General features: G+C 33.2%; 1 protein-coding gene across 1 annotated transcript; it reads left to right on the top strand.

Moving 5' to 3' along the window:
• Positions 1-265: 265 nt before the first annotated feature.
• LOC127739442 (neutral and basic amino acid transport protein rBAT-like) lies at positions 266-10810 on the top strand. The gene is made up of 10 exons (XM_052251212.1): positions 266-805; positions 1065-1250; positions 2156-2298; positions 4433-4558; positions 6523-6642; positions 7330-7442; positions 8454-8643; positions 9105-9287; positions 9623-9748; positions 10241-10810. The coding sequence occupies exons 1-10, from the start codon at positions 376-378 to the stop codon at positions 10586-10588; spliced, it is 1965 nt and encodes a 654-aa protein (XP_052107172.1). The 5' UTR covers positions 266-375; the 3' UTR covers positions 10589-10810.
• Positions 10811-15456: the final 4646 nt, after the last annotated feature.

The raw sequence follows: 15456 nt of genomic DNA, 5'->3' as shown, positions 1-15456 counted from the left end.
ATTTCGACTTTGTCCTAGTTTGTAACAGGTGCTATGGTATTTGTTCTCTGGGGTGATCTGGTTTCTTCCTTTATTTATTGGGGTAGTTTCAAGCAATAATAATTGTTTCTGTTGTTATCGTGTTTGGAATAATAACAAAAGTATAAAATTCTGCATGACTATAATTTGTATAAACTATTTTGTTAGATAAAACAAACATTCTTTTTTTATTATAATCACCCCTTTTAAAATTGACTGTGCGCCGCCGCAACCGGAATAAACCAGTTTAATCTTATATTGCATCATCCTTGAAGGTCGTAAAAGGAGAACTAACAAGGAGTGTTGCGAAGAAACAGACGTGGTAATCACTGCAAACTAACTAACAAAGCACAAATTATGGCGGATGAAAGTACAGTTGATGAAAAGGCCCATTTAAAAGCTGAAGTAGATGAATCAGATGATCCAAAATTCAACGATTCTAAAGCTAAATTTTTAACAAATGGAGGAGACGTAAAGGTGGAAGTTGAGACCTCGAGCTCTGGTGGGGCATCGTTCACTGGATTGGGAAAAGAAGAGCTTCTTCAGTACGCCAACGACCCATTTTGGAAGAAAGTACGGGTGATCTTGTTCATCCTTTTCTGGGTTGGATGGATTGCTATGCTGGCAGCTGCTATTGTCATCATTGTTCTAGCTCCACGTTGTCCATACAGACCAGATCTCAAGTGGTATGACAAACAAGCTTCTTACCAAGTTTACCCAAAATCATTCAAAGACACCAATAAGCCAGGAAAAGCTGAACCGGGAGAAGGAGTAGGAGATTTACAAGGTAAAATTCAAATATCATTTAAATGAATTTTCTGTTTATTTTTTTTTATTAATATTCTAATCAACCTCCCCAAATTATGCTTAACAATAACAACTTTTTAAATTTTTTTAATGATTTATGTTTACATTTTTAGACTCTTATTGTACTCTTTTTATGTTGCTTATGTTTATATTGTATCCACCACTGTTTTATATGCATGTAATAATGCATTTTAAATATTATTTTTATGTTGTTCAATTCATTTATGTATTTAAAACAGGAATAATCTCAGAACTGGGAGATGGACATTTCAAAGATCTTGGAGTGGAAACATTGTACATCAACTCTTTTTATAAGAGTGGAGGTGTTGACAATGGTATGGATGTTGTGGATTACAAAGATGTTGAACCAAGTCTTGGAACCCTAGCAGACATCAGAAAACTGAGAAAAGAGACTAAAGACAAAAGTATGTACATGTGATCAAATGAATGATTATCAATTTGTCTGTCGGTGGGGGGTTTAATGTCCTAGTTTGTGTTCTCACATCTGGTATATATCACAAGTGTAGTCAAGTTATATAGGATGATGTAATAATAAATAACATATTTATTTATCCTACTGAGATTATTATGTACTGAATATCATGATGTCACTTGCATCACATGAAAGTGGTTGTAATTTCCCCCAATAACTGATTGATGAAGACTATTCAGTTTACAGTATAAATTTATTTAAACTTGTGGGTCAGTTAACATATATTATTATCTTTGAAGACAAAGCTCAGTTAAATTTGTTTAATTGGTGCACTTTAGTTGTGATTCTACAGTTGCTTATTACAAGGATCTGACAACACTTGTGTTCTTCTTTCTGTTTCTGTAATTATTACATCTGCCAATGAAATTTCAGCCTTCAGAAAAAAAAATTGAAGGCTTGCATCATTTATTGAGGGCCTCAGGGAAGATTAGTTTATTGTAACTAACTGAGGTTACCCTCTTTATATAAAGAATTTATTATTATTATTATTATTATACGTCAATACCTGGGGATCCCAAAATGTCTTCAAACAGAAAATAGAACAAATTATTGTCAAATCTGTGTGCACTAAGACGTACGACACAGGATCTGTATTTGGTAACAGATAAACCTAACAATAAGCATGTTTCTAGGTTTCTACCTGTACCAAAAAGTTCTTTTAAGCACATGTACTAATTTGTGTGAAGAAAGAAGAGTCCAGACAATTACCATTGGTGCATTCTAATGTTTTCTATATGTGTGTATTGCTTTTTCTTATACATAAATTATTAATGTGCATATGAAGTTTAAATCTACACCACATGTAGTAAAAGTAATTAATTGTCTGTATCATTGTAGTGAGACTTGTTATTGATTTCATTCCAAATCACACCAGTAGAAATCACACCTGGTTTGTGTCTAGTCAGAACAAACAAGATCCCTATACAGACTATTATGTTTGGAGACCATGTACAAAGGGTGGACAAAAGCCAAACAATTGGGTATGGACAGGTTTTTATACGACCGCAAAAATTGAAAATTTTTTGGTCGTATATTGGTATGACGTTGTCGTCGTCGTCGTCCGGCGTCGTCCGAAGACACATTGGTTTTCGCACTCTAACATTAGTTTAAGTGAATGGATCTCCATGAAATTTTACCATAAGGTTCAATACCATGAAAGGAAGGTTGGGATTGATTTTGGGGGTTATGGTACCAACAGTTAAGGAATTAGGGGCCAAAAAGGGGCCAACAATAAGCATTTTTGTAACTTCCAGACAATAACTTGTGTGTAAGTGTATGGATCTCTCTGACATTGTACCACAAGGTTCCATATCACAAAGGGAAGGCTGTAATTGATTTTGGGGGTAATTGCCTCAAAATGTTAGGAATTAGGGGCCAAAAAAGGGGCAAAAAACAAGCATTTTTCTAGTTTCATGACAATAACTTGTGTGTAAGTGTTTGGATATTTCTGAAATTGTACTACAAGGTTCCATATCACAAAGGGAAAGCTGGAATTGAGTTTGGGGGTAATTGCCCGAAACGTTTAGGAATTGGGGGCCAAAAAGGGGCCAAAAATAAGCATTTTTCTAGTTTCCAGACAATAACTTGTGTTCAAGTGTATGGATCTCTCTGAAATTGTACTGCAAGGTACCATACCACAAAGGGAAGGCTGAGATTGAGTTTGGGGGTGATGAATCATAAGGGGGTTCAAAAAATTTTGGGGGGGGGGGATTTTTTTTTTTTTCTTTTTTTTTTCTTTTTTTCCTTTTTTTTTTTCTTTTAAAATTTTCCATTTTAAGTTGGTTATTTCTGATTTATATTTAAAAGCAAATAATAATGATATGGTAGGAGATACACACCAAACAGGATGTGTAAATTATTATATAATAAGTATTGTGCAATAGCAAGAAATTTTCAATTGCACAGTATTGCACAATAGCAAGAAATCTTCAATTGCACAGTATTGCGCAATAGCAAGAAATCTTCAATTGCACAGTATTGCGCAATAGCAAGAAATATCCAATAGCACAATATTGCGCAATAGCAAGAAATTGTCAATTGTACAGTATTGCGCAATAGCAAGAAATAATCAATTGCTCAGTATTGTGCAAAAGAAGATACTTCGTATAAATTGCTTATTTCTTGATCAATTTCAATGGGGTTTTATTCTTGAATTCTTGGGGTTCTTTAATATGCTGAATCTAACCGTGTATTAAGTTTTTAGATTTTGGGCCCCGTTTTTAAATTGGTCCACATTGAGGTCCAAAGGGTCCAAAATTTTACTTTGTTTGATTTCATCAAAAATTGAATTATTGGGGTTCTTTGATATGCCGAATCTAACCGTGTATTTAGATTCTTAATTTTTGGTTCTGTTTTCAAATTGGTCTACATAAAGGTCCAAAGGGTCCAAAATTAAACTTAGTTTGATTTCAACAAAAATTGAATATATGGGGTTTTTTGATATGCTGAATCTAACCATGTATTTAGATTTTTGATTATGGGCCCAGTTTTCGAGTTGGTCCAAATCGGGGTCCAAAATTCAACTTTGTTTGATTTCAACAAAAATTGAATATATGGGGTTCTTTGATATGCTGAATCTAACCATGTATTTAGATTTTTGATTTTTGGGCCCTGTTATCATTTTTGTCCACATTGAGATCAAAAGGGTCCAAAATTAAACTTTGTTTGATTTCATCAAAAATTGAATTCTTGGGGTTCTTTGATATGCTGAATCTAACCATGTATTTAGATTTTGGATATTGGACCATAATAGGTGAATGTCCAATTTAAAATTTTTAAGTTCTTAGACCACATTCATTCTGTGTCAGAAACCTATGCTGTGTCAAATATTTAATCACAATCCAAATTCAGAGCTGTATCAAGCTTGAATGTTGTGTCCATACTTGCCCCAACTGTTCAGGGTTCGACCTCTGCGGTCGTATCAAGCTGCGCCCTGCGGAGCATTTTATTTTTTATTGAAATTTGTTAGTGTTTTAAAATGATTATCGTCACTGAAGTAGTGATATTCTGTTTATTATTGGACATTTTCATTTGATTCTGAGTCATAGAGCTTTTGAATTTTATTTAGAAGAAAACCCAACTTCATTGATTAATTCATTAGGGTACTTTTTTCAGTTGAGTGTTTATGGGGGAAGTGCATGGGAGTATGATGACCTTCGTGGTGAGTGTTATCTCCATACATTCCTCAAAGAACAACCCGATCTCAACTTAATGAACGAAGATGTTAGAAAAGAAATGAAGGTATGTTTTTCTGAAATGGAAATTCTTGGGAAAATGCTACCATTGTAATATCAAACTATTTTACACATATTTTTCATACAAAAGATGCAAGAACATTTTAAGAAAGAATACCTTTAACTTCAAATCCCACACCACTCTTGGATTTGCCATTGTTTACATATAAGAATAAGAAGATGTGGTATGATTGTAAATGAGACAACTCTTTACCAGAGAGCAAATAATGTAGAAGTCAGCAACTATAGGTCACCATACAGCCTTCAACAAAGAGCAATATCCATATATATGCTACATAGCAAACTCTAAAAGTACGCAACATGACAAATGTAAAACAAAACCAATGAGAAAACTAATGATCTGATCTATATACAAAACAAAAAGCAATTGTGATATACAACAACAAATGACAACCACTGAATTTCAAACTGGGTTTCAACATGATTTCCGGCACCCAATCCTCCCCCGATCATGTATATATGCTACTTATTCTTGCATATGCATGCATGTACTGGAGGATGCAATTTAACCCCCACTGTAAGAGTCCAGCAAAAGCAGTGTGGGCTGAATCACTTTGGATTTCTTTTAGTATTTCATATTTCTTTAAATTGGAATTAAGCAGAAGGAATAATTTGGACTAAATTGGCTCTAAAGTCAAAGGTATTTTAAAAATTTCAATTTGTAATATTACACTGAATCTTGTTATGTTTGGTATAATTAAATTAAGTGAAAGTATTATCATTAAGGTTAAATGATTTCCTGTGTATATACAGCTTTGACATGCATGAAATGACAATAATCTTTTTCAAATGGCTTAATTTCACAAAATCTTAACCACTTGACACACACATGCAAACATATTACCGGTATTCATAGCACAACCCTCACCCAAAAACATATTTTAAAAAAAGTTTTGAGTGAAGCATGTGATCTTTGATAATGTCATATGAAAGGAGTTTCTAGTGATTATAATGTAAAGCAAATTATTGAATCAATGCATGCTTATATACTAAAACTAAGTCTCCTGTGTGTGCAATAGTGTAACACATATATTCTTCCACAGAAATTTTACAAATTATTGCAAACCCAATGAAAGTTTTCCACAGTGCCATTGCTATATGGTCAAGGTATTTAAACTTTTATAAGTTCACCTGTCCTATTGAATAAATACAATAGCTATTGTTCTCTCTGTAGTTTATTCTCTTGGACCTTTAAATTTCTTGTAAGAGAAATCTATCACTCATTGATTAATTTACCTGAGTAAAAAAAATCTTCTAAATAGACGAAAATACATGTTTTATACTCAAAACTGCATGTGATGTTGTATTTATTCAATATTAATAAGATATTTCAATTTGTTGAATGTAAACAGTGATTCAAACATTAATAAAAGTTGATTTCTGACAAAACTTTAGAATTTGTTTTTTTGTGTGTTTGACATTAAATAAAAACTTTAAAATTATGATGTTCAAATTAAGACCTACTTAAATGTATTCTATAATTAAAAAAAAATAAAAAAATGCAAATTTCAATGGGAACATTACTTAAACTTTTTTTAGAAATCAAATTCTATGATTAAATCAGTGTTTATATTGAAAAAAAATGATAATAAGTTATCAATTTTGAATAAATACATCATCACAGGCAGTTAATGAGTATAAAAAATATATAAGAATTTTTTTTTCATGACTCAGGTAAATTAATCAATGCTGATAGATTTCTCTTAGAAGAAATTTAAAGGTCCCAGTGAATAAACTACACAGAGAACAATAGCTATTGTATTCATTTGATGGGGCAAGTGAACTTACAAAAGTTGAAATACCTTGACCAGATAGAGATGGCACTGTGGAAAACTTTCATTGGGTTCCCATTGGGGAAAACATTATAGTTTTTATCAAGTATGATGTATCTATTTAAAATCTTGCAGTAGAATATTTCAGTCCACATAATTACTGAATTAATTTATTCAGGATGTGTTGAATTTCTGGTTGAAAGAAGGAATTGATGGTTTCCATGTAAGAAATGCAGAATATCTTGTAGAGAACATTACACTTGGTGATGAATCAGCCAGTAGAAGTGGATCTGTTATGGTAGGTACAATGTATTATCAGAGTGTAAGATTATCTGATGGAAAAATTGACACTTGGTAATGAACTAACCTATTGAAGTGGATCTGTGATGGTACACATAGGTATTAACAGATTGTAAGATTAGTATTTGGTGGAAAACTTGTCACTTGGTAATGAACTAGCCAGTGGTTAGGTATTGACAGGTCTGTAAGATTAGTATCTGATGGAAAACTTGACACTTGGTAATGAACTAGCCAGTGGGTAGGTATTGACAGGTCTGTAAGATTAGTATTTGCTGGAAAAACTTTACACTTGGTAATATGGTAGGTATTACCAGAGTGTCTGCAGTATCTGGCGGTCAGTGTTGGAGAATAGAACACTTCATGATGAACCTGTTAGTGGATTGGTTAAAAATTGTAGGTATTACCAATGAGTTTATAAGAATAAAATCTGTTGTAGAACATAACAATTGCTGATTAACCATTTGTTAGTAGAGGATCAGATCCACAGTAATTATATTGATTGTAGATCAATACAATAATGTAATTGTTAATAGTATGGGATTTGGAAGCAAAGTTTTTTAATGTTTTTAAAGATTTCAAGACAATCATATTTTCATTTGGATACATATATGTAGTGGTTTCTCCCTACTCGAATAAACAAAATAATTTCGCAGTATGGCTATAAAGTATATGTTTATTTTAACAGAGTTATGAAAGTCTGATACATGACCATACAACACACCAGCCTGAATCATTTGACTTACTACAGGAATGGAGAGCTGTATTGGAAGCTGCTGCTAATAAACCAGGAAGGGAAAAGTAGGCTAATTTTACACTTAGTTTTTTTTTAAATTGAAGAAAATTCTAATATGTAATGTAATCAACCTGTTAATTTTCTTGGCAGGACTTCATTTCAAACCCCTTCATGTAAGTCTATGGTTATTCTGTCAACAGGGGGAGGGGGGGTTCAAAAAGATTTGAAGAAGTAATATTTTTTAATTATTTTTTTTACCCAGTTATGTTCTTTTATTATATGGCTGTCCCAAGCCAGATACAAATACCAATTCTAATATAGTAGAGTTTGAAATAACAGGGGTATATCACAAATTGTTTGAATGATCACATCTGATTAGAGAAAATAGTAAAAATTGGAAAGTCACTTGCAAAGGAGGAAGGTAGTATACTGCTTGTAAAGTTGTGATGCATGAATGTTACTGCAAAAGCATACTTGTTATTTATTTAGTTGTAAAAAGTACTTCTTTCAAAAATTGCATGAGAGAGTCATAAAATTAAATGTTTAAAAACAGAAATTGTTGCTATAAAGCAGGAGAAAGAAGCAAAGATTAATTGAAATCTTTAAACTGAAATGCAATGGTGCGAATTTGGGATTGATATGGAGAAGCAAAGTGCAGCACTACCATGTTTTCTTACTTCAATATGGATTTGATGTTTATATCCTATTTCTATCATACTGTTTTGTTTGTCATAAATTCAGTATTTCTTTTTGTATGTCTTTTTTTAGTAAAAATAAATAAATGTGCATAATGTTTAATGTAACTTTTACTTTGTTACTTGTTGGGTATCTGTACCTTTTAAAAGAATAATTCATAATGATTATGCATGAATAATAGTCTGTTGATGTTAATCAAGCAACAATCAATCGAAATAGAAAACACCATTGAAATAGCTGTCTGAATCTCCAGTAGAAAGGACCAAAAATGACAGAATTTCACCTACTGATGGTGTACAAAATGGATAGGCACCTTTGTTGATCCCAATTAAAGAAGGTTTATTTAACAATTTTGAGTAATTTATAAATTAAAATTACAGGGCATTGATTGTAACTGTTAATGCAGATATGAACACAACTATGAAATACTATGAAACAAATGGCAAGAATGGTGCTACCTATGTCAGAATGTCGCCAATCACAAATTACAATAAGAATGGACTTGCAACTCATCTCAAAGACAGGATACAAGAAGTTGCTGTTGACGACGCTCACAGGAAGATCTGGATGGTTAGTTTTATTTTATGTCAATATGGGTATAGGGAAGCTATCAAAAACAAAAGAACTAGTTATAAATGTCATAGTTGAAACTTTAACTGCCTGGTCATAAGTTTTGATTGGATCAACTCTCACTACAGATTACAGCTTTATAGGTCAATTGGACAAGAAAAGTTGCGAAATCAAGCTAACGTTGTGTAAGTTATCATCCACAGAACATATAAAAAGTGCTAAAACAAAATGGAAATTTAAGGAGAAACATTATTTTTATTTTGAGTGAGTGAATTGATATTGAAGATCTTTTGATCAATAATCAGATATTAATGGTGAATAAAAAAATCAAGAATGATAAAAGCTACATGTACATGTATTGTAATGAAGAATACATTACCCAAGAGAAAAGCTTGCACATTACAGAAATGAAAATATCAAGATAAAAAAATTAAATATCTTCTTTGACATTTCTATTCTAGTTGGACAATGAAAACCATGGTAGAATTGCCAGTCTGATTGGTGATGAGTATATGAAAGCTATGTTAGCAGTACAGATTTTACTTCCTGGTGTCTCATCATCTTACTATGGTGATGAAATTGCTATGAAGAATGGAGTTCCAGCAGCAGCAAGCAAGGATCCAGTTTCTAAATTACCTGGACAGGTAGGGGGAATTCTCCATTATAGTGTATGAAAAATTGTAGGTGAATTGTTAATAAACATTTGATCAAATGAGACAAATTTTAATACAATGCTATCTTATCTCTAAACACAAGTGCAGTTTTATTTTTACAATTGTTACTGTTGTTATTTTCAAAACTCAAACTTGAAAATGTTTTGGACTGTTGATATTTTGATAGGGCAAGTTTATTCTAAATGTAATGGTCTTGAAAGGCATATGGAATTATGTCTTTAAATTTTGCAGTTTTATAATTTCCTTTGTTATGATTATTTATTCCAATAATTCTGTATTGATTGAGAATTTTTGTATTATTATAGACAAACAGAGATCAATTCCGTACGCCAATGCAGTGGAGTAGTGAACAACCAAATGCTGGTTTCACTGATCCAACATTCATGCCATGGATTCCTTTGGGAGCAAACTACAAAACCAACAATGTACAGGTAAGTCTGGCAATCATAACACATTTTTCTTATTTTTATGCGGGTATGTGTTTTCTGATGAAGTCATGTTCAGTTACTACAGGTGACAACATGGTCGTATATATTTATTGTACTTGTGTTTTTAACTAAGAGATGTATTACTTGATATTAACACAATGAAAACAAAAAAGAAAATTATTTTGTGATAGCTAGTTTGTCCAAAGGCTGTATAGTGACCTGAATTTGTTCACATCTTTGTCCTTTTATGTACTTGTGTTATTGGCAATCATACAACATCTCCTTATTTTTTTTTTTAAGTAAAGCTTTAAATTAAGTAGTCTTTGTACAATGATATTTAGTGCTCTAGTACATGTATATTATTTGAGAAACATATTAGTATCCATATTAAATTTTATATTGAATTGATGCCTTGTACCTGGTGTAAATGTATTTAGTAGACATATCATGAAATTTTCTCCTAAAGTTAATGCATATTTGATTTTCATTTTTCAGCATGCCAAAGCATACCACAGTGAATATAGTATAATGAACACTTTCAAACAATTAGTTGTACTGGCCAGTAATGAATCTATACAGTTTGGCAAGACTGTTGTATCTATCTTGAAGGACAACAATGACATTTTATGGATGACTAGAAAAGCTGAAGGATTCTCTGGGTACCTAGTAATCATAAACCTTGGAGATTCACACTTTGCTAGTAACTTCAAAGAGGCTAAAATTCCTAAAACACTGATGCATGTCTTCCATTCAGATGGCACGCTTATAGAAGGAACTATGGACCTCAGCAAGAGGGCAGTCAGTATTGCCCCAAAACATGTTCATGTCTACAAATTTGACTAGAAACTCTTTTAACAGCATTTTTTTCTTCAAATTTGATTTTTTCAAAAATTTCTGAAGTAATTTTTTTTTTTAAAGAGATATTTAAACATGTAAATCTTTTTTAGGAATTTTTTTGGACTTTGTCCTTGTGAAAATCTAACAATTGTTATACCATAAAAATAATGGTCATGTATGATGGCTTTGTGCTTGATGATGTGGTCTAATAATATATAACAAAACTTATTTTGTCGTTGTTTTTTATTATATATAGTAAAGGCTTGCCCAATAATAGTTTAAATCTTCACGTGACCATATGAAGAAAAAAAATCACAAACCTGCTTCATGGTCTTTTAATGCCCCTACTGCAATAGTTTGGAGGCATTATGTTTTCTGATCTGTTCATCTGTCCCGTATCTGGTATTAAGTTTTTTGGTCCAGATAGTTAATCATGCAGTTGTGGCCTCATAATTTAAAATCTAGTACACATCTTCATTCATGATATGAACTTTTTAAATCGTGTGCTAAATTATGGATTTGATGGTGAAATCAGAATATTCACATGTTAAAGCTTTTGGTTATGGTAGTATACCATGAAGCTGCAGTCATTTACTAGAAATTTAATACATGTGCATTATGATGTGAAGGTTTAGATTACCGGTATATAGTTTTTTATACGACGGCAAACAATTTTTTGCATCGTATAATGCTATGTCGTAGTCGTCCGAAGACACATTTGGTTTCCAGACAATAACTTTAGTTTAAGGGAATGGATCTCTGAGAAATTTTACCAGAAGGTTCAATACCACAAAAGGAAGTTTGGGATTGATTTTGGGGGTTATGGTAACAACAGTTTAGGAATTAGGGGCCAAAAACAAACGTTTTTGTAGTTCCCGGACAATAACTTGTGTGTTAGTGTATAGATCTCTCAGAAATTGTACCACAAGGTTCCATATCACAAAGGGAAGGCTGGGATTGAGTTTAGGGGTAATTGCCCCAACGGTTCAGGAATTAGGGGCAAAAAAGGGGCCAAAAACAAGCATTTTTCTAGTTTCCAGACAGTAACTTGTGTTTAAGTCTATGGATCTCTCTAAAATTGTACTACAAGGTTCCATACCACAAAGGGAAGGCTGGGATTAATTTTGGGGGTAATTACTCCAAGGGGGAGGGGGTTTATAAAGTTTGGGGGTTCATATTTTTTTTCTTCAAAATTTTTGAAATTTCAAATGATTGCACAGTATTGCGCAATAGCACAGTATTGTTCAATACCACACACAGTATTGGGCAAATTCCAATGGCAAGAAATCTTCAATTGCACAATAGCACAGTATTGCGCAGTAGTAAGAAATCTTCAATTTCACAGTAATGCGCAATAGCACAGTATTGCACAATAGCACAGTATTGAGCAATAGCAAGAAATCTTCAATTGCACTGTATTGGGCAATAGCAAGAAATCTTCAATTGCACAGTATTGGGCAATTGCAAGAAATCTTCAATTGCACAGAATTGCGCAATAGCAAGATATCCCCAATTGCACAGTATCGTGCAACAGCAAGAAATCTTCAACTGCACAGTATTGCGCAATAGCAAGAAATCTTCAATTGCACAGTATTGCACAATAGCAAGAAATCTTCAATTGGCCAGTATTGCACAATAGCAAGAAATCTTCAATTGAAAATAAATACAAATCTTTTAACCAATTTCAATGGGATTAATTTAAAGTTTTTAATTTCTGGGGGTTCTAACCTTGTATTACTTTTTTGGATATTGGGCCCCATTTTTAAATTGGTCTACATTGAGGTCAAAAGGGTCCAAAATTAAACTTTGTTTGATTTCATCAAAAACTGAATTATTGCGGCTGTATAATATGCTGAATCTTATTGTGCATTTAGAGTTTTTATTTTGGGCCCTGTTTTCAAATTAGTCCATATTAAGGTTTGAAGGGTCTAAAATTAAACTTCGTTTGATTTCAACTAAAATTATTTTTTTTGTGTTTTTTTATATGCTGAATCTAACCATGTTGTTAGATTTTGGATATCAGACCATTCTAGGTAAATTAAATGTCCCATTTCAAATTTTTAATATCTTTGACCACATTTATTTTGTGTCAAAAACATATATTATGTCAAAATTTGATCACAATCCAAATTCAGACAGTATCAAGCTTGAATATTGTGTTCAAACTTGCCCCAACTGTTCAGGGTTATACCTCTGCGGTCGTATCTGGCTGCGCTCAGCGAAGCATTTTATTACCACTTGTGCCGGGTTGTCATGATGTTCGGTTAAGCATCTTTCTAAAGTTCTTACCATCATTCTTTTTAAAGTAAATGAGCTTAAGAAATATTGTGATGAGTAGATATTGGAAGATGTGGTATGAGTGCCAATGAGACAACTCTCCATCCAAGTTACAAGTCATCTTAAAAATTTGCTTCAGGATGGAAACATTCAGATCATAATTTATGCTCTGCAAAAGGAATTTTTGACCTCTAGTCTTAAATTCAAAACCTGAAACAAATCAATGCTCATCTACAAAACTCGCGCTTCAGAATGGAAACATTAAGATCCATAATTCAGGCTATGTAAAAAGGATATTTGACCTCAAGTCTTAAATTGAAAAATGCTCTCAATTCCACAGAAAATCCTAATGGTTTTGGGTCAACCAAATTCATCATCAGTTCAGAGCTATACCTTTTCGCACGACATTGTTCCAAGAGTTTTCAAGAAGGTTAATACAGCAATACAGGGTTGAGAAACCATGAAATGCATATATAATTTTATGTATGTGTGTGTAAATGATTAATGATTTATGATTAATAAAAAAAAGCATTTTTTTCAACGGTCAACGGCCAAGCACAGCAGTTCAGCAACAAATGGTTCTGTGAATGATGTTAGATTTGAATATGGATTTCATATCTGGGGGCACTGTTCGATTTTCAAAAGGGGTTAGTTCTCCCCTCAGAAGAACATTTCAATCATATTCATGAAATTATTTAGACTAAATAGGGAAAAACATGCGGCTCCAGCAAATCTTCATTTGCAACTGTTAGGACTTCTGTTGTCTTACTTAGTCATACTACCTCATGCGCTGTTGTATATGGGCCCTTTACAGTTGTATCACCTGACTTCTGCTTTGGCAACCTCACAGGATACCCTTTTCAGTTAAACTCAACATTCTCCGATGTTGTTGACACACTTGGGATTGGGGGAAATTTAGGTTCGGGTCATATTTCAGAACAGTATCCAGTTCATTATCACAAGAAACACATACATTGGCTGGGATTGAAAGCAGTTTGGAAAGCTCTTGTTGGTTAAGCGTCGGAATTTTCTAGTCCCAATTCTACAGCAGTGGTTTACATAAAAAAACAAAGAGGGGCATCGCCCAGCCTATTCTTTATTTTTTGAGAAGTTTCAGTTGTGTCTCGAATAGGATACTGATCTTCATGCAGCCCATATCCCAGATAAAGTTGACTGTCATGCAGAACGCTTATACCGGGGGCAAACTCTTGTGATGATCTCGGAATGGAGTCGGCATCGTTCGATAGTCTAGAGATAATTCACAATACTAAGGATCCCAAACAAAGACGTGTTTGCCGTTTCTTGGAAGGGATGTTTGCATATGCCTTTCCTTCAGTAATTCTGGCTCCAAAAGTTTTATTGGAAGTGAAGAACGAGGTATGTTTGCCTCTTTTGGTAGCTCCCCATACTCCTCGACAGTCGTGGTTCCTTGTGTTACTGGAAAAATGTATCACTGAAATTGCCAGTGAGAAAGACATGTTTTCTCAAAACAGGGGTCACATTTTTTATCCAAACCATCAAAGTTTTAATCTAATAGTTTGGAAAATTTTGCTGGTCAATTTTCTTCTTTAAAGTAGTTTCTATCTGTCTATTATAATTTTCAAGATAAAAGGACAAACGTAAAAAAAAATGATAAAATTCTTCATTTAAGGGCAAGAACTCGTCTGACATTTTTTTATGTAAATAGACAGTAGTTAGATCTCAACATTCTGGACTTTTTTGCTCTTGTCAAATTTTCTCCATCTCAGTGTTCATGGGAAATAGACAAAACTTGCATTTTACCCCGGTGTTCTATCGGACACATCTTAAACTAGATACCCCAGTAATGAATGTGGCCAAGTTTGGTTATATTTGGCTCATAAGTTTCAGAGAAGATTTTTGTAAAAGTGAACGGACGACGACGGACGCCAAGTGACGAGAAAGGCCCACAGTGGCCCTTAAAGCCTTTGGGTCAGATGAGCTAAAATGAATTCAAAGATAGAGTTTTAATCTGAAACTCTTCTTCTTTCAGGTCAAAGAAAAGAGAAAAAAAATAATTAAAGGATGGCTTATCGGTTGTTTTTTTTTGTTAATCAGCTGTACAAAAAATAACGAGAAAAATCATGTTTTTCGTGTAGACGGTCACGGGTAACATACTCATGTTGTTCTTCAAGGATTCCATCCAGTCAGGATTCTACTTCGTCAAAATTATCTACCCATAACGACACCTATTTTTTTTCAATCGCGAAAATGGAAGTCATTGTAGGGATGACGCGCTGTCAATTTAACTCTTGAAAACCGACAAATTTATCCACATAGCATTATTATCATTCTTACATGACAGTTGTATTTTAAGACATATGTATCTACTAGCTATTAAGCATCATGTAATGTACTTTTATGCCTTTTGTCAACTTAAAATTATTGTCTGATCGGTTGTGAGGGTGAATTTTAGAAAGTTAAAAAAGAAAGAAAAAAAAGAACGTGTTTGAGGACACGATTGCCCCGCTCAAGCATTGCATTTTTTTCATGTTAAAAAAAGGCATAACTCTAGAACGGTTAATGACTCACTGTCCAAATTCGAACTCTGCCTGCAAGTTTCGGTTATTATCCTTGTT

Source organism: Mytilus californianus, unplaced genomic scaffold, assembly GCF_021869535.1.
Source record: "Mytilus californianus isolate M0D057914Y unplaced genomic scaffold, xbMytCali1.0.p SCAF_4, whole genome shotgun sequence".
In the NCBI taxonomy this organism is placed as follows: Eukaryota; Metazoa; Mollusca; class Bivalvia; order Mytilida; family Mytilidae; genus Mytilus; species Mytilus californianus.
Note: the sequence above shows the minus strand (reverse complement) of the source record. Positions and strands in the feature narration are given on the sequence as shown.